The 20,008-nt window shown below is 40.3% G+C and overlaps 1 protein-coding gene across 4 annotated transcripts in view; it reads right to left on the bottom strand.

The window, feature by feature from the left end:
• Positions 1-20,008, bottom strand: part of PDE4D (phosphodiesterase 4D) — a 1,488,864-nt gene that overhangs the window by 1,136,276 nt on the left and 332,580 nt on the right. For all 4 annotated transcript variants that reach the window (XM_073905442.1, XM_073905441.1, XM_073905443.1 and 1 more), the window contains exon 3: positions 99-233. In XM_073905442.1, coding sequence (XP_073761543.1) covers positions 99-140 — 42 coding nt within the window. In that variant the 5' untranslated portion in view covers positions 141-233. The remainder of the gene's footprint in view (positions 1-98; positions 234-20,008) is intronic.

Genomic DNA, 20,008 nt, shown 5'->3' with positions numbered 1-20,008 from the left:
AAGCCTAATCATGATAGCACAGTATTAAAATCTAAAGAAAACAGTAAAAATTATGTGTACACATTTTTAGAAAAGAAATGAAAACAAAAGGTACTTACACTTTTGCTCCGAGAAAGCAAATCACAGGTATTTCTTTTCATGGTGGTGTTTTAAGTAATTCAAACGGACAATAGTTGTTTCCAATGTCACTTCTCTCACTGCAACAATTATCCACTCAAAAGCCAACTGGCATTCTGAAGAGAAAGGCAAGGAAATGTTTAATCAAGTATATGATTAACACGTGCATTTCAAAATTCTGTCTTAGACTAGGACAGTAATTCTTAAATTATTCAGCAGAACAAGCTAAAATGGTGCTATGTTTAAAGCAATAAAAGTACACACAAGCAGCATTTCCAAAACAGCTTTTGTTAAGTGTAAGTTAGAGATTTCAAGCACCATCTGTTTTCCATTAAATATTCAAGTCTACTTTTCTAGTGGCTTAAAAAATAGGTATGGTAGCCACAACTTACACTTACATGTATGAAATGAAGATTCATGCTGAGCTGTGTACATGTGGATTCTGGCTGGTACAGCTGGGGACCCCTCAGTTTTCCACTAAGCATTCACTAACTAAGGTAGCCTTGTCCACCACCAGAGGGATCTGACTACATCTGAAAGCACTCTGACCATAGCATGGTGGCCTCCTGTTTCATCATTAGCAATAATCCACAATACAGTGGTTCTTCAGTAAATTTAATGAGTTCTCTACACTTTGGGTTCAAAGATGTTGTAAGAAATGGTTGGGAGAAACAGTTTACCAAGTTTAGCAACATCTATGATTTCTAAGAATATCCCAGAGTAGCTGTCACTTGAATGACATGATAGCCTTATTACCTTACCTTCACTTCCCACTAGACATTAAGAAGGAGATTCTGTTTTTTGTTTTGAAGAAAGAGCAAATACAATAGCTATAGAAGTTGTGTTCATTCTGTTATTCAGCTGAATCTGGCCATGATTTAAATATTCACATGGAATATCTGCATGTGGGCTGAAATGCCTTTTGGGAAAAAAGTCATTCTAAGAGAACAGGGATAAGGAAAACAGGCTTGACCAAAACACAAAACCGCTGACATTGTAGATGTAGGCTGAAATGGTGGGAACAGACCAAATCTAACAAGAGCATGTAGTCTATCATTTGGATTTATTCTAAGTTTCTCAAAAGACTTGTGCCTGAGGTTTAGGGAGAAGAATAACAGTGAGCAAGGTCTGAAGGAGTCTGCTTTACTGAAATGATGGAAAAATATCAAAGTGAAGGATAGTGTGAATTATACATTCAAAAATATATACTTTCAAACAAAGTAACTACATGTACTTTAAGAACACACAAAACACATGGAGGGAGGGCTCCAGGGAACACAGCCTCCATCCGGGTTCCTGGAGCAGGCCAGTCCTCAGCAGCAGGGGAAGCCACCAGTCCCCCACACCAGTGCACAGGTACCTTCTTCACCAAGGTCTCCAGAATTGTGCAGTGGCTTACTCTCAAGGTTCAAAGACTTGTTTTGAACACATGTGAATCATGTGTTAGACTTATGAAACTAGAAGGCAGATACTTTTAGGGAGGCCAGAGATCCCACAGCAAGGTGGAGTTAGAACTGGAGAAATCTAGTTTATCACTGCTAAGAATATCCCAAGTCACAACTTGGGAAACACAAAGGGCACTGAGACACAAAGCCTTCTTCCAGGGTTCATATAAATGTTTGCCTGAGGTTAAAAAAAAAAGTACAATCAATTGTGAATTTCTAGGATAAATATGGTTTCTTTGAGAGTGTGTGGATTATTTTTCAGGGAGTGGGGATTGGAGGGAAGAGGTAATCCACAAATGCAAAGTTCTCAGTATACCTCCAGCACTTTAGTCACCTTTCCCAGTGGGTTTTTATACCATTCATTTTATAAGTTCTCAGAAAATGTGAAATTATATTACCCACCTTGAATCAATGTAAGAAGTGGACAGAAATAATATAAACTGAGAACTAAATATTCCATATATAGGGAGAAAATAAAATCCAACTAAATGCTATGGGAAGCTTGTACACTCTCTGAGAAAAATACATTCAAAATATTTAATTACTCACTCAGTAATTAATGAGTACTCTTAGGGGCAACCAGGGAATAGTTAGTTGCCCCTAGTGAGCTAGTAACTCAATAGTTTTAAATTAACAAATCAGCCAAATCAGACAAATCATGGAATTGACCTGGTAAGGTTTGCTGAAATCATCAAGTTTTTAAGAAATTTGCCTTGACATCATTTAAAGACTTCCCATAGGAACTTGGAACCTGTGGATTTTTGAGTAGGCAAATGGGTATAACTGAAAATTGACTGTTGATGGGCAGGCCCTTCTCAGCCTATATACCTGGGAGGCAGCATGGTCTGGCTAAAACAGTATGGATCTTGAAACAAAGAGGCATAGGATTTGAAACCAAAGAGGTTAAGATTTCAGATCTCCAAGAGCATTCTGTGTAGCTTTCAGTGAGTTACTAAACTTTCTGACCTTTTTTGAGATCTGCAAAAAGGAGGTAATAATAACTCATGGGTGTTTTGAGTTAAATGATCTGATGTGTATAAAACGATGTCTAGAAGAATGCTTGGCTCACATTACCACCACCACCATCATCATCAGCCTTCATTGCTGCCTTTTTCTTCTCTTAGTATCAAATGACAAGTACCAAAAACCCATTCTTATTTTTCCACTTAAAAGCGTCCAACTCCCTCAGATAAGACAGAACGAGGAAAATATACTTTCAACTAAGTGGTAATGAATAATGTATCCATTAAGGTCCCAGGAATAAATAGCACACTCATATTAGGATCATTTACGGAGGGGTTAGTAAAGAGATTATTAAAGAATATGACAGTAGAGAGGAGCAACATGGCAGAGGAGTAGGAGACCTAAATTTCTTCTGGTCCCAGGAGTTCAGCTAGTTATCAAACCATTCTGACACCTACAAACTCAACAGGAGATCAAAGAAAAGAAGAGCAGCAACTCTCTGAACAGAAAAGCAACCACTTTCTGGAAGGTTGTACGTGCAGAGAAGTGAACCCGAGGCAATATTCAGGAGGACAGACGGCAGGGGAGGAGGCCTCCGTCGGCCGCTTCTGGCAAGTGATAGAGCAGCGGAGCACAAAATCGGAACTTTCAGAAGTTGGCTTTGCTGAGGGCCATCACTCCAGTGACTAAGCGGCGGGGTGGAACCCTCGCTGGGACAGTGTGGTCTCAGGACCCTTGGGGTCACAGAAAGACCAGGGGTGCCTGAGTGTGGCAGAGATTCCAGGTATCGGAGCAGAGAAGCCAACTGCACAGACAAAGCCAAGTAGTGGGCTCTCAGCTCGGGGTTGCCATAAACCGTGATCCGCGGCACAGTCGGGCCACTGCTCTTCCAGCCTGGACCCAACGAGGGGCAGATCCAGGGAGACTCCCCTTCCTTCCCCAGGAGGAGTGGCGCGGGAGCACACCGCAGGAATCTGCTGGATTTGGAGACTCCACACGGAGTCGTGTGCCAGAAATAGAAACGCTTGGTCACAGGCCAGGTGAGCACAGAGAATGGCCAGAGATCGGGGAGACGGGAGTGATTGACTGCTTTTCTCTGGGGGCTCACTGAGTGGGGCCCCGAGTTCTCAGCTCCTCTGGGGCAGAGATTGGGGGACCACCATTTTCACTCTCATCCTCCAAAACTGTGGGAAAGCTTGCAGGGAACAAAAGCTCCTGAGAGCAAACCGGAGCAGGTAACTTAGCCCGGCCCCCAGCAAGGGCGGGGCAATTCCGCCTCCAGCAAAGACATTTGAGAATCACTGCAACAGGCCTCTCCCCCAGAAGATCAGCAAGAACAGCCAGCCAAGACCAAGTTTACCGATCAATGAGAAGGGAAGAACTCCAGCACTAGGGGAATATAGGACATAAAATTCATGGCTTTTCCCCCCTGATTCTTTAGTCTTTCAAAGTTAGTTTTTTTAATTTTCTTTTTCTATTTTTTTTAATTTTTCTTCTTCCCTTTTTCAACCAACAACATATCAATCCCTTTTTTAAAAATCTTTTTTATTTTTCATTTTTAGAGTCACATTCTATCCCTTCATTGTAGTTAACCTTATTTTTCTGTATAGATATGTTGTTCTCTCTTTAAAATTTTGGGATACAGTTTCTTCTAACAGATCAAATCATACCCCTAAATCTCTAGTGTCTGGCTTTGTTCTAGTTTCCAGCCTGATCACATTCTCTCTCTTTTTTGTTGTTGTTTTCTTAAAACTTCTCTTCTTTCTTTTTTCAACCAACTTCTTATCAATTCCTTTTATAAAATCTTTTATAATTTTCATCTTTACAGTCCTATTCTATCCCTTCATCGTATTTACCCTTATTTTTGTACATATATAAGTTTTTCTTTCTTTAAAATTTTGGAAAAGAGTTTCTTCTAACAGACCAAAACACAATCAAAATCTGCTGTCACTGATCTATTCACCAGCCTGATCATATTTGATCATATTCTTTTTTTTTTTTCTTCTTTTTTCTTTCTTTCCCTTTCTTTTCCCCCAGTTTTGGGGCTCTTCTGATTTGTTTAGTGTATATTTTTCTGGGGTGGTTGTTACCCTGTTAGCATTTTGTTCTCTCATTCATCTATTCTCCTCTGGACAAAATGACAAGACGGAAAAAACCACCTCAAAAAAAAAGAACAAGAGGCAGTACTGACTGCCAGGGACCTAATCAATACGGACATCAGTAAGATGTCAGAACTAGAGTTCAGAATGACGATTATAAAGATACTAGCTGGGCTTGAAAAAAGCATGGAAGATACAAGAGAAACCCTATCTGGAGAAATAAAAGAACTAAAATTTAACCAAGTTGAAATCAAAAAGGCTATTAATGAGGTGCAATCAAAAATGGAGGCTCTAACGGCTAGGATAAATGAGGCAGAAGAGAGAATTAGTGATGTAGAAGACCAAATGATGGAGAATAAAGAAACTGAGAAAAAGAGAGATAAACAACTACTAGATCATGACGGCAGAATTCAAGAGATAAGTGATACCATAAGATGAAACAATATTAGAATAATTGGGATCCCAGAAGAAGAAGAAAGAGATAGACGGGCAGAAGGTATGTATATTGGAGCAAATTATAGCAGAGAACTTCCCGAATGTGGAGAAGGAAACAAGCATCAAAACCCAGGAGGCACGGAGAATCCCCCTCAAAATCAATAAAAATCGGTCAACATCCCGACATCTAATAGTAAAACTTACGAGTCTCAGAGACAAAGAGAATATCCTGAAAGCAGCTCGGGACAAGAGGTTTGTAACCTACAACAGTAGAAACATTAGACTGGCAGCAGACCTGTCCACCGAGACCTGGCAGGCCAGAAAGGACTGGCATGATATATTCAGAGTCCTAAATGAGAAAAATATGCAGCCAAGAATACTATATCCAGCTAGGCTGTCATTGAAAATAGAAGGAGAGATAAAAAGCTTCCAGGACAAACAAAAACTAAAAGAATTTGCGAACACCAAACCAGCCCTACAAGAAATATTGAAAGGGGTCCTCTAAGCAAAGAGAGAACCTAAAAGTAACATAGACCAGAAAGGAACACAGACAATATACAGGAACAGTCACCTTACAGGCAATACAGTGGCACTAAATTAATATCTTTCAATAGTTACCCTGAATGAAAATGGGATAAATGCCCCAATCAAAAGACATAGTATCAGATTGGATTAAAAACCAAGACCCATCGATATGCTGTCTGCAAGAGACTCATTTTAGAACCAAAGGTACCTTCAGATTTAAAGTGAGGGGGTAGAAGAAAACCATTTACCATGCTAATGGACATCAAAAGAAAGCTGGGGTGGCAATCCTTATATCACACAAATTAGATTTTAAACCAAAGACTATAATAAGAGATGAGGAAGGATACTACATCATACTTAAAGGGTCTATCCAACAAGAAGATCTAACAATTGTAAATATCTATGCCCCTAACATGGGAGCAACCAATTATATAAGTCAATTAATAACAAAAGCAAAGAAACACATCAACAATAATACAATAATAGTAGGGGATTTTAACACCCCCTCACTGAAATTGACAGATCATCTAAGCAAAAGATCAACAAGGAAATGAATGCTTTCAATGACACATTGGACCAGATGGACTTCACAGATACATTCAGAACATTCCATCCCAAAGCAACAGAATACACATTCTTCTCGAGTGCCCATGGAACATTCTCCAGAATAGATCATATCCTGGATCATAAATCAGGTCTCAACCAGTACCAAAAGACTGGAATCATTCCCTACATATTTTCAGACCACAATGCATTGAAACTAGAAGTCAATCACAAGAGGAAAGTTGGAAAAAACTCAAATAAATGAAGGTTAACAAGCATCCTACTAAAGAATGAATGGGTCAACCAGGAAATTAAAGAAGAATTTTAAAAAATTCATGGAAACAAGTGAAAATGAAAACACAACTGTTCAAAATCTTTGGGATACAGCAAAGGCGGTCTTAAGAGGAAAGTATATAGCAATACAAGCCTTTCTCAAGAAACAAGAAAGGTCTCAAATACACAACCTAACCCTACACCTAAAGGAGCTGGAGAAAGAACAGCAAAGAAAGCCTAAACCCAGAAGGAGAAGAGAAATCATAAAGATCAGAGCAGAAATCAATGAAATAGAAACCAAAAGAACAGCAGAACAGATCAACGAAACTAGGAGCTGGTTCTTTGAAAGAATTAACAAGATTGATAAACCCCTGGCCAGACTTATCAAAAAAAAAGAGAAAGGACCCAAATAAATAAAATCATGAATGCAAGAGGAGAGATCACAACCAACACTAAAGAAATACAATTATAAGAACATATTATGAGCAACTCTATGCCAGCAAATTAGACAATCTGGAAGAAATGGATGCATTCCTAGAGACCTATAAACTACCAAAACTGAACCAGGAAGAAATAGAAAACCTGAACAGACCCTTAACCAGTAAGGAAATTGAAGCAGTAACCAAAAATCTCCCAACAGCCAAGAGCCCAGGGACAGATGGCTTTCCAGGGCAATTCTACCAAACATTTAAAGAAGAATTAATACCTATTCTCCTGAAACTGTTCCAAAAAATAGAAATGGAAGGAAAATTTCCAAACTCATTTTATAAGGCCAGCATTACCTTCATCCCAAAATCAAAGACCCCATCAAAAAGGAGAACTACAGACCAATATCCCTGATGAACAGGGATGCAAAAATTCTCACCAAAATACTAGCCAGTAGGATCAAACAGTACATTAAAAGGATCATTCACCATGACCAAGTGGGATTTATTCCTGGGCTGCAAGGTTGGTTCAACAACCACAAATCAATCAATGTGATACAATACATTCATAAAAGAAAGAACAAGAACCATATGATCCTCTCAATAGATGCAGAAAACGCATTTGACAAAGCAGAGCATCCTTTCTTGATTAAAACTCTTCACAGTGTAGGGACAGAGGGCACATACCTCAATATCATAAAAGTCATCTATGAAAAACCCACAGCGAACATCATTCTATATGGGGAGAAGCTGGGAGCTTTTCCCCTAAGGTCAGAAACATGGCAGGGATGTCCACTATCACCACTGCTATTCAACATAGTCTTAGAAGTCCTAGCCTCAGCAATCAGACAACCAAAAGAAATAAAAGGCATCCAAACTGGCAAAGAAGAAGTGAAACTCTCACTTTTTGCAGATGATATGATACTTTATGTGGAAAACCCAAAAGACTCCACCCCAAAACTGCTAGCACTCATATAGAAATTCAATAAACTGGTAGGATATAAAATCAATACACAGAAATCAGTTGCATTTCTACACACCAAAAACAAGACAGAAGAAAGAGAAATTAAGGAGTCAATCCCATTTACAATTGTACCCAAAACCGTAAGATACCTAGGAATAAATCTAACCAAAGAGGCAAAGAATCTGTACTCAGAAAATTATAAAATACTCATGAAAGAAATTGAGGAAGACACAAAGAAATGGAGAAACAATCCACGCCCATGGATTGGAAGAAAAATTTTGTGAAAATGTCTATGCTACCTAGAGAAATCTACACATTTAAAGCAATCCCTGTCAAAATACCATCCACTTTTTTCAAAGAAACGGAACAAATAATCCTAAAATTTGTATGGAACCAGAAAAGACCCCAAGTAGCCAGAAGAATGTTGAAAAAGAAAAGCAAAGCTGGTGGCATCACAATTCTGGACTTAGGCTCTATTACAAAGCTGTAATCACCAAGACAGGACAGTACTGGCACAAAAACAGACACATAGATCAATGGAACAGAATAGAGAGCCCAGAAATGGACCCTCAACTCTATGGTCAACTCATCTTCCACAAAGCAGGAAAGAATGTCCAATGGAAAAAAGTCTCTTCAATAAATGGTGTTGGGAAAATTGGACAGCCACACGCAGAAGAATGAAACTGGACCATTTCCTCACAACATACACAAAAATAGACTCAAAATGGATAAAAGACCTAAATGTGAGACAGGAATCCATCAGAATTCTTGAGGAGAACACAGGCAGCAACCTCTTCGACCTCAGCCACAGCAACTTCTACCTAGAAACATCGCCAAAGGCAAGGGAAGCAAGGGCAAAAATGAACTATTGGGACTTCCTCAAGATAAAAAGCTTTTGCACAGCAAAGGAAACAGTCCACAAAACCAAAAGACAACCGACAGAATGGGAGAAGATATTTGCAAATGACATGTCTGATAAAGGGCTAGTATCCAAAATCTATAAAGAACTTGTCAAACTCAACACCCAAAGAACAACTAATCCAATCAAGAACTGGGCAGAAGACATGAACAGATATTCCTGCAAAGAAGACATCCAAATGGCCAATAGACACATGAAAAAGTGCTCAACGTCACTCAGCATCAGGGAAATCCAAATCAAAACCTCAATGAGATACCACCTCACACCAGTCAGAATGGCTAAAATTAACAAGTCAGGAAATGACAGTTGTTGGTGAGGATGTGGAGAAAGGGGAACCCTCCTACATCGTTGGTGGGAATGCAAGCTGGTGCAGCCACTCTGGAAAACGGTACGGAGGTTCCTCAAACAGTTGAAAATATGGCTACCTATGATCCAGCAATTGCACTACTGGGTATTTACCCCAAAGGTACAAATGCAGTGATCCAAAGGGGCATCTGCACCCCAATGTATATAGCAGCAATGTCCACCATAGCCCAACTATGGATAGAGCCAAGATGTCCATCAACAGATGAATGGATAAAGAAGATGTGGTGTGTGTGTGTACACACACACACACACACACAATGGAATATCATGTAGCCATCAAAAAAATGAAATCTTGCCATTTGCAATGACATGGATGGAACTAGAGGGTATTATGCTAAGCGAAATAAGTCAATCAGAGAAAGACATGTATCATATGCTCTCATTGCTATGAGCAATTTGAGAAACAAGACAGAGAATCAGAGGGGAAGGGAGGGAATAATGAAACAAGATGAAACCAGAGACAAACCATAAGAGACTCTTAATCTCAGGAAAAAAACTGAGGGTTGCTGGGGGGGGGGGGGGGGGGGGGGGGGGGGTGGCTGGGTGATAGACATTGGGGAGGGTATGTACTACGGTGAGCGCTGTGAATTGTGCAAGACTGATGAATCACAGACCTGTACCTCTGAAACAAATAATACACTATATGTTAATAAAAAAATTTTTTTTAATTAAAAAAAAGATGACAGTAGGGGGACACCTGGATGGCTCAGTTGATTAAGCATCTGACTCCTGGTTTCTGCTCAGGTCATGATCCACTGGGCCTGGGATGGAGTCCTGCATGGCATCAGGCTCCACACTCAGTGAGGGGTCTGCTTATCTCCCTCTCTCTCTCTCTCTCTCCCTCTGCTCCTCCCCCCAACGTGTGTGTGTGTGTGTGTGTGTGTGCGTGCGCACACACGCGTACACACACACGTGCTCTCTCAAATAAATAAATGCAATCTTTAAAAAAACGGAAGATGAGAGTAGGGTAAAGAAATCTACAAAGGATAGTGACATTCTTGCAACTAGTAATAATGAAGTTTTTATCACCCCCAAAAGGGACAAGGAGAGGGGGATGTCACAGATACCTAGGGGGAGAGTGTCATAGCATAAGCTACCTTGAAAAAGGTTATTCTCTGGGCATAGCTAGTCTCAGTTGACCCAGAAAGGAAGGAGATAAGGAGATGAATGTGATCTCATCCTCCTCTGGTCTCCTGCTGGGACTCCCCACTGGCCAAATGCAGAGCCAGAGGACAAAGGAAGCTGCTGCTATCCACCTCACTGGTCAGCCTCCCAGGGCAGAAAGCATTCTAGAGCTGGGTGGGGAGGAGAGCAGAGTTGGAGGGGACGTGGGAGATGCACCACACAAATGGAATCTGCAGCCCAGGAAGAGGATTACACTTTTCTGCTCATTTCATCGTAAGAAAAATATCATTTATCTTTTATCTTCCTAATAAACCTGTGAGGTAGATATCATTAATGAATTCTGCCCATTGCACAAAAAAGGAAATCAGCTCCAAGCATCAAACCGCCCGGTAAATAGCAAAATCAGGATTCAAACCTGATTTGTGTGACTCCAAAGTCCATGTTTTTGTCTAGGCTGCCATCATGCTTTGCAGCCAGTATCCGGCATGAACCAATGCATTTTAATGATCGACAAATGGTAACCTCTGCAAATACCAAAGCTGTGCCCAAACCAAACAGTGTTTGATAAAAGAGGGAAAATAAAAAAGGTTTACTCTCAGGAAGTCAGTTATCTTAGTTCCTACAAATTCCTCCCTCAGCAAAGATAATGCCATGAGACAGCAGAAATGCTTGCTCCCTCCAGGGGCACTAAATCGAAAACCAGGTGAGAGAACACTCACACATGCAATTTCATTACTATAGGAGTTTCCACATAAAAGTTAATTAGGGAGAAGGAAGAGTCAACTCCTGCAGAGAGAACACGTTAAAAATAAAAAGAGAGGAGCGAGGTAAGATAGATGGTGCTGGAACACTCAAGAGACAGAATCTGAGCTACAGCACCTGTATAAATTTTGCAGCTTCGATGAAAGGATAAGGGAGTTAAGACAGGTTCTTTTCTAGAGATTAAGGATTTAGAGTGTGGAAAAAGCCCTGAACTGGGCATCAGAAGAAGTAAGCTCCACTCACAGCAATGTGTCATATCCACAAACCGGGTGGTATTATGAAAATCCCGTCTCTTTTTCCCTCCACCAGTCGCTTGCTTCTCTGTGAAGAGGAGATAACATTATCTCCACAACCCACCTCCCAGGGTTGTTATGGGGATCAATTAGAGAGTGTGTCAAAAAGTTTTCTGCAATCTATCAAGTTCCCTGCAAACGTAAGTTGCATCTGGGGCACCTGGGTGGCTCAGTCAGTTAAGCGTCTGCCTTCAGCTCAGGTCATGATCTCAGGGTCCTGGGATGGAGTCCTGCGCTGGGCTCCCTGCTCAGCGGGAAGCCTGCTTCTCCCTTTCCCACTCCCCCTGCTTGTGTTCCCTCTCTCACTATCTCTCTCTGTCAAATAAATAAAAACAGTCTTAAAAAAAAAACGTAAGTTGCATCTATTCGTTCAAACATCAGATGTGCCAATGCAGGGCGACACTCTAAATATAACTGAAAAAGTTCTAATTACTCACAAATATTAGAGAGACTACTGAATATATTTTATGTATTTTAGAGACATTTTTATTCTTTATTCTTTCATAATTAATATTTTTTATTCTACACAGTAATTAATTTCATGTAATGACTGCTGAATCATAAAATCACTCAGATGAATTTAAAAAAAACACATTTACTGGGCATCATGAATGGACCAGGCATTCTACTAAGCTCTCAGATAAACTCCAAACTTTCTAGATTCAGAGGGGAAGAATAGTTTTGATACCATTGCCTATGAATGATCAAAGGATAATCAATTAGTTTGTCTCCAACTCAGTTTCTTCACCACCTCAGCAAGATCTGTCTTTCTGGGACTGTATAAAATAGACATCAAAATGAAACCAGGATAGGGCGCCTGGGTGGCTCAGTTGGTTAAGCTTCTGCCTTCGGCTCAGGTCATGATTCCAGGGTCCTGGGATCGAGCCCCATAATGGGCCCCCTACTCAGCAGGGAGTCGGCTCCTCCCTCTTTATCCTCCCCCTGGCTATTCGTGATTTCTCTCTCACTCTTTCTCTCAAATTAAAAAAAAAAAAAAAACAGGGTAGACAGTCTCTTTCCTGGATTAAATTCTAATCTAAAAAGAAAAATAAGTAGATATGGCACATATTTTTTAAAAAAGTTTGGTCACAGTAAAAGATAACCTCAAGGAAGTACAATAAAAATAGACTCAATTTACTGAGGATTGTCCACCAAAATATGTGCAAACAAGAACCCTGGAGGTGGCAATTCAAGAATTAAAGGCTCAGGAAGTTAAAAGATAGCATAGGAGTAAAAAAACAGACTTTTGCTGAGTAGGTTTGAGTTAATGCCATAGGCTCTTAAACGCCCACTAATTTGCCCCATCCACACATAAGATCGGTAATGTGGACACTTGCCCCAGTGACCCTCAGCTAGATCTGTACAGACACAAAGGAAGAAAAATCCCTGGCATTTCCTCATACCTTCTAAAGTTGTGAATTAAGAGAAAGGAGTCCTTGCTGGACTAGATCTGAGGGTGACCAGAGTTTCCTGCCTATTTACACCGTGCCTTTTTACACCGTGCCTTTTTCTCCAAGGTGCCCGGTGAAAGCTGTCCCTAATCTGAGCTCCAGTTAGAACCTACACAATCTGAGATCTAGAAAGAGCTCATGGCACAAATGAGGAAACTGAGGCACATGAAGGTAAGCAAATTGCCTAAAATCACAGGGCTAAGTGGAACAACACAGGAATTAACCTGAGGTCTCCACACTCCCTGCCCAGACCTCCGTCTAGCTAAGGATGCTGCCTTATGCACTGATTTTCCTAAAACTCACTCCACAGGGTGACTCAGAGGCATCTGTCAGCATGCTCAGAAGAGTTCAACAACTTAGTTCTTGCTGAAGTTGGTACAATCTGCTTGTAACACAGGGATGGCCCTGTGTAGTTAGGTTGCAGCTCGTGCTTTGGAGGAGCCCTTCGGCTGCCTCGCAGAAGCCAGGGTGACGTGTCTCAGCAAGAGGGGCCAGGTGACCTGTGACTTACAGGTTTAAGATGACCTCACCTCACGGTCTGTCCCCAACACAAACCCTCTGCCCTAGTCTAAATGGTCTAATCCCTCCAATAACTGTGACACGTGCCTTTCCACCTCCCTCCTAGCCCTAAATGGACGTTCTTAAAATGTTCTCTGTTGTCCATCTTTCTGGACTTTTCTGTTCTTCAAAGTCCTTCTTTCTAAAATGAATGATGTAATGTATGGTGATTTACATAGCATAATAATAATAAAAAAAATGAGAGTTGCCCTGCTGCTCCAAGTCACACAGCTTTCAACTTCCTCTGAATTCCAACAGTAAAGGCTATGTTGTGCCATGATATCAACTACTATCTTGCGGGTTTTCTCTAATTGTCTTATGGGTTTAATCTCTGCTTCCTCAGTTATGGGTTGAATAAGGCACATTTTAAGGCCTTTTTCATACTACAAGTTATACGATTATAAAATACAAATTCCTCAGGTTGAAAGCAATTCATTACCATTCTTTTGCCTTCCCCATAGTGTTCAACAGAGTGTTGAGCCCCCAGCAACCACTCAATAAAATATATTTAAAAACAGAAGTATAAGTCCATTAAAATCATTTTAATTAATAAGTGGCACAAAATTTCAAATAAAATTTTGTCAAAATGTGGAAAATATTCAATTTCAATATTTGTCAAAGAAATGAAAATTAAAATCCCAACATTTCCATTTGTCTTGCCTACCAGTTAGAAAAGTTAAGGTTTTTTTAAAATAAAATACTCGATACTGCTGTACATATGATGAAATAATGCATTTCATATATTGCTTATCAGCTTCGAAATGACCTAAGTCTTAGGAAAGAAATTTGATGATAAGTACCAAAAGCTAGAACTGTATTATATATTTTATATAATAATTCAGAAAAGCAACCTGAAATACGATAAGTGCTTTATATGCAAAGGTGTCTGCAACAACGCTACCGAGAGTAGGGGTGCTTGGGTGGCTCAGTTGGTTAAGCATTTTATTTCAGTTCAAGTCATGATCTAGGGGTCCTGGGATTGAGCCCCACATCGTATTGGGCTCCTTGCTCAGCAGGGAACTGCTTCTCCTTCTCCCTTTACCCCTCCCCCAGCTTGTGCTCTCTCTCTCTCTCTCTCTCTCTCTCACATAAATCTTTTTAAAAATAAAATAAATAAAAATAATTTAGATGTCCAATAGTAAGGGAAGAGCTAAATAAAATATGAGAAACCTCATGATGTACTATACAATTAAATATATATATGGTATAAGGTATTTTAATGACATAGAAAAATGTTTCTGCTATCATGTTAAATGACAAGAGCAGGATTAAGATTGTAGGTATAGCATGTTCCTATTAAAAGTTATGCACAGAGAAAAGACTAGAAAGAAATATAGGATACTATTAGTAGCTGTATGTAGGTTTTAGTATTACAGATGTTTCTATTCTTCTTTCTATAACCCTCAGCTTCTTAAATTTTCAACATTTGGGAAAAATAAACAATTAAAAGTCAAATTAAAAGAAAGTAATTGAGTGAATTTGGAGCAACTCATTAATCCTCTTTTCCTACTTCAGAGCACCCTTTAAATGGTAAGCTTTTGTTGGTGTGATTGTTCTAGGAGGTTAGTGGATTGTATGTCCATTCATTTGAGTATTTGTTTTTGTAAGTCCAACTATGCTATTTCATACAAAGTGTGAGACTTTGCCTTTTGGGAATCTATAAACTAGGAAAAAATTTAGTTGGAAAGGGATGGCCAACATTAAGTTCTCTCTCACTGACCCTACTATTACTTTCCCCATTTGAATGTCTGTTGATGTCCCTTTTTCTTTTACTCCCAGTAATGGTGACAATCACACACACACACACACACACACACACACACACACACACACACACATCTTCAGTCTCTGCTTCACCTAGAAAATCAGTTACTGAGGTTCTCCTATGTTAGCTTCCAGTAATGAAAAACACACCAAACTCAGACAAATGTAAAATATGAATCCACAACAAGAGATCTGGGTTTTGTCAGACTAACAAGAGCTCAATCCACAAAATATTTTCATTTGCATTATAAGATGGGAAATGAGCATGGATGAGGAAATGTTTGTCACAATTTGCAATAAAAATATTCATAAAATAATAAATTAACAGTTAAACTCTCTACCTTTGAACCTTTTGAATGGTTTAGAGCCTCTTCCTAAAATCTTCCTAAACATTCTATCAAACACTACACTTCAGCTTCCTGTCTCACCCCATCTCACTTTCACTTACCTCCTTGAGAGGATGAAGCATTTCTTCCGTGTAGAGTTTTATCTTCTACCCACGCTCTACCTTCCTTCCCTCTTTCTTCTCTAACTGGCCCTCTTCCCTCAAACTCTAAATATTCTCTTGAATTTCCCCTCTGTTTAAAAAAAAAAATCCTCGGGCGCCTGGGTGGCTCAGTTGGTTAGGCGACTGCCTTCGGCTCAGGTCATGATCCTGGAGTCCCGGGATCGAGTCCCACATCGGGCTCCCTGCTCGGCAGGGAGTCTGCTTCTCCCTCTGACCCTCTTCCCTCTTGTGCTTTCTATCTCTCATTCTCTCTCTCTCTCAAATAAATAAATAAAATCTTAAAAAATATATTAAAAAAAAATCCTCCTTAATCCTTCATTCTCTCCCCTCCAAATGTTATTCTTTCTCTCTATAATCAGATGATTTGAAAAAAATTGTCTATTAAACTCACTTTCTCCACTTATTACTCCCACCTCCACCCCTCACACCAACACAACCTAGTTTTACTCCTTCTACACTTCACTTTCTCTAACGTTTCTAGACCACCATATCGCCAAATATAACAAGCACTTCCCAAATTCTCTGACTAGACCTCCCTACTATAATATCCCTTGTTCCTTCTAGAAACTCTCACCACCCTGTCTTCTGTGATACCACTCTCAGCCCGCTCTGATTGCTTGACCTCTCTCTACCTCATGGAGTCTTCTTTTGTCCACCCCTTAAACATGGATGATACCACTGCTCTTAGTCTTTATCAGTGCTTCCCAAACATGAGTGCATATCAAAATTAGTCAGGGAATTCCATATAACACAAACTGCTGACCCTCCACTAATGAATCAGAACCTCCAGGATATGGAGGAATCTGCTTTTGACCAATTCTCCGTATGATACTCATGAAGCTTTCAGAGCACTTGATGGTTTTAACTGGCACTTGGGAATCTCTGGTCTACATTATATGCCTGGGCAATCTATTAGTTTTCATAGTTTAGCCATATGTATATTAATATATTCATGTTAATCATATTAATATATATACACACATATATGATACCCTCACTTCTCCGGAGTTTCAAATTTGTACATTTCACTGACATCACTTGGAAGATCCATAAGCATCTCAAATACAACATGTCCACATGTGAACTCAACCTTTTTCCTTTTTCACTCCCAAATAGGTTCTTCTTCTCATTCTCTCTCTCTCTCTCTCTCTCTCTCTCTAATTTAATGGTATCACCATCTGCCCAGGCAGTCAAGCCAAATTCTTGAACACTTCCCACTCCCTGATCACGAAAACTCAATCAGTGATCATGCTCTGCTAGAGTACCTGGCAAACATCCCTCAGCTCTATCCTCTCCTTGCAGCTCTAGGACCACTACTCCCTTTCAAATTTTTATCTGCACTATTTCTGTAGGTACCTGCTACAGGTCTCCTCATCATCAGCACTGCCTACTTGTCCCTCCACACATCATACTTCCCACGCTTGTTATACTGAACCATTTGTAGCTCCCTGCACACTCCATGCCGGTTCCTACCTCCACGTCCTTGCTGTTGATCTTTTTCCCTCCCTCTTCCCCATATCTACTTTCTTCCTTCTTTACCTGGCTACTCCTGTTTCAAGGCTCAGCTGAAGTGTCAAGTCCTCCTTCCTGAGTTTCTGGGTCCCCCAACATCCCAAGCCCCACCCCCATTGCCAGCTTGAAACAACACAGCTGATCTCCCCTTCCATTAAGGCCTCCTGGATACCCTCAACAACATATTTGTCAAATTATACCGAATTATGACCCTTCTCACCGCCACGGCTACCCAGGACTCTAAGACTCTTGAAGGTAGAAAACATTTCATGTTTGTATAGGCAATCACAACTTAACACAGAGTGAATAAATTTTTAGTGAATTGTGCCAAATTGAACTGTTTCCCTTGGCTAGAATTATGAGAAGGAACGCACATTTCGTCTTTAGATGAAGAAGAATCAAACATTTTCCTTTGTAGTTTATACCCATACAAAACCATCATCCTATTCCCTTCTCCTAGCCCACACTGATAACAGCAGTCCCTCTTATTCATTCACCAGGCGTTTACTAGGCACTTGAGGCATGCAATGAACTGTGCCAGGGTCCAGGGACGCAAAGATAAACATGATAAAATCCCTCTCCATCAGGAGCTCATGGACTAGTGGGGGAGAGAGACAAACAGTACAATGCACTAAGCGCTCTGACGAAGGCTTGGAATAGCTGGTGTGGGACCCAGCGGAGGGAGAAAGTGATTCATACACCTAATGGCTTTCAAAACCTGTTCTGAGTTATTCTACTCTTGCGAACACTTTGCTTTAAGTTATTCAACTGCCATTTCATATACTGATGTTTTTCCCCAAGTAGAAGGAAAGCAACATGAAAGGATAGACTGGCAGCTCCTTTCGTCTTTTTTGCACATCTGGTCAGATCTCTGTCCCTGCGGAGAGGTGGCTGGGGAATTCCACACCCAGAAAATGTTCTGTAAATGCCTGTCGAATGAACAATGTGCAGGTGATAACCCTTACATAAGGGAACACAAGCCACTTTTGATTGCAGAACAAATTTATTATAAAATAATCGACATTTTGGAAGATAAAAGTACATGTGGCTCCCAAGGTAGCCCAATTCTTCACTTCCAAGGGTTGGAAATGCCAGAACACCCACTGTTTCAACACTCACCTTGACCAGTATTTCAAAACAGTCCAGCTGAGTCATTTAACAGCAAATAAATTACATTTCTTTTTGGATTCCATGCTTTGTGGCCTTCCCCCCGCCTGAAATAACTGCAGGTCTCTAAAACACAACTCTTCACCCTAAGTAAAAGGCTAGGGACTTTCCAATTCATCTCTCATAAATGGAGAATCTGTTTCTTGAGCATACCTTGCTCTGGTTTTAGCTTCCTGCTGCAGTGAGGAAAGTTACAACAGAAGCTTCTTTTCAACAACATTCCTAACCATATCCCTCCCACTCCCTCATTATGGTGCCCTTCCAGGCCTGGGCAGTGGGAGGTGACTAGAGTAGTTCTGTTGTGTGAATCATAGGATAGCAGGGTGCGTAGTCTGCTGGCCTGGGGCCAAGATGGAAGGAGCCTCTGGCATGTGTCATCCACAGCTAAGTTATAACAGATCCATTGAGAGCCTCAGGACAAAACCCCCTGAGTCATCATGAGGGAAAACAAAATGATGGCAAGACAATCCCCACAAAATCTCTGGCTCAAGCAGTCACTATCTACGAAGGAAGATGGAGTTCACTGAAGCAACGAGGCTTTTTTCTTTTTCAATACTTTTGTGTCCCACATCAGATGAAAGTAAAAGCCTACCATCTGAGGACTTCTAAATTTGGGAAGTGTTTGAATGGCATTGTCATGGAAAGCTGTGGAATGTATGCACAGACTGGAGTTTATAAATCATGCATTATCAAATCACAGTTGTACGCTCCATCATGGGATGAGCTCGGCTGTAAAAGATGAACTATTCTATCCCACTAGTTGAAACAAGAACAACATGATACGAATGATGGATCAATTGATGATTAGATAGATAGATAGATAGATAGATAATAAAGACAGAGATAGGGAGCTGGGGAGAGGACGAAGGGAAGGAGAGAAAGGGAGAAATCTCCAAGTCATAGATCCTGGATTCTATTACGTATAGCTTTCTCAACCCAAGCTGTAGAAGCAAAACTATCATCTCTAAATTAATATAAGTCTGATCTTTTCACAACTTCCTTTTAAAACAACCCCACCTCACGGAAACAATGAATCATGGAACACTACATCAAAAACTAATGATGTAATGTATGGTGAGTAACATAACATAATAATAAAAAATGAAAAAAAACAACCCCACCTCTCTGTTCTCATTTATCAATTAACAATGAATCCTGTTTCTTATTTCCCTGCAAAATCTACATTGTGAATAGCCCCCTTGAGAAACCTTGCAACTGACTTATTTTAATAAGTCCCTATTGACCTAATAATATTATTTTTTTATATATTTTTTAAAGATTTTATTTATTTGACAGAGAGAGACACAGCGAGAGAGGGAACACAAACAGGGGGAGTGGGAGAGGGAGAAGCAGGCTTCCCGCGGAGCAGGGAGCCCCATGTGGGGCTCGATCCCAGGACCCTGGGACTATGACCTGAGCTGAAGGCAGGCGCTTAATGACTGAGCGACCCAGGCGCCCCGATAATAACATTACTTTAGATTACATGGTATACAGTGAGAATTTGAAGAAAATAAACCAGTTAAAGATAAAAAGAGACTGGGGCAGTTGGTAGAGCCTTATGCAAAGCTGACTTAAGGCTGGTGATGAAAGTTTTTCTAATGAGGCTCCAACAGAACAACTTTTATCCTGACACCAAGTTACTCAGTACCCTCAAGCTATCATTTCTCCCTGATTAACAATTGCTCCCCAAGGAGTCATACCCTGCAGATTATACGAATAGAGGAAAAACAAGGCAGATAATGAAAGTTCAATGTTAATTGAAAGAAACATAAACAAGGAAATTAACACAACCAA

This window comes from Callorhinus ursinus, unplaced genomic scaffold (genome assembly GCF_003265705.2).
Source record: "Callorhinus ursinus isolate GAN/ISIS: 27379988/994484 unplaced genomic scaffold, GSC_fseal_2.0 scaffold23, whole genome shotgun sequence".
Lineage (NCBI taxonomy): Eukaryota > Metazoa > Chordata > Mammalia > Carnivora > Otariidae > Callorhinus > Callorhinus ursinus.
This window is presented reverse-complemented; position numbering and strand designations above follow the sequence as displayed.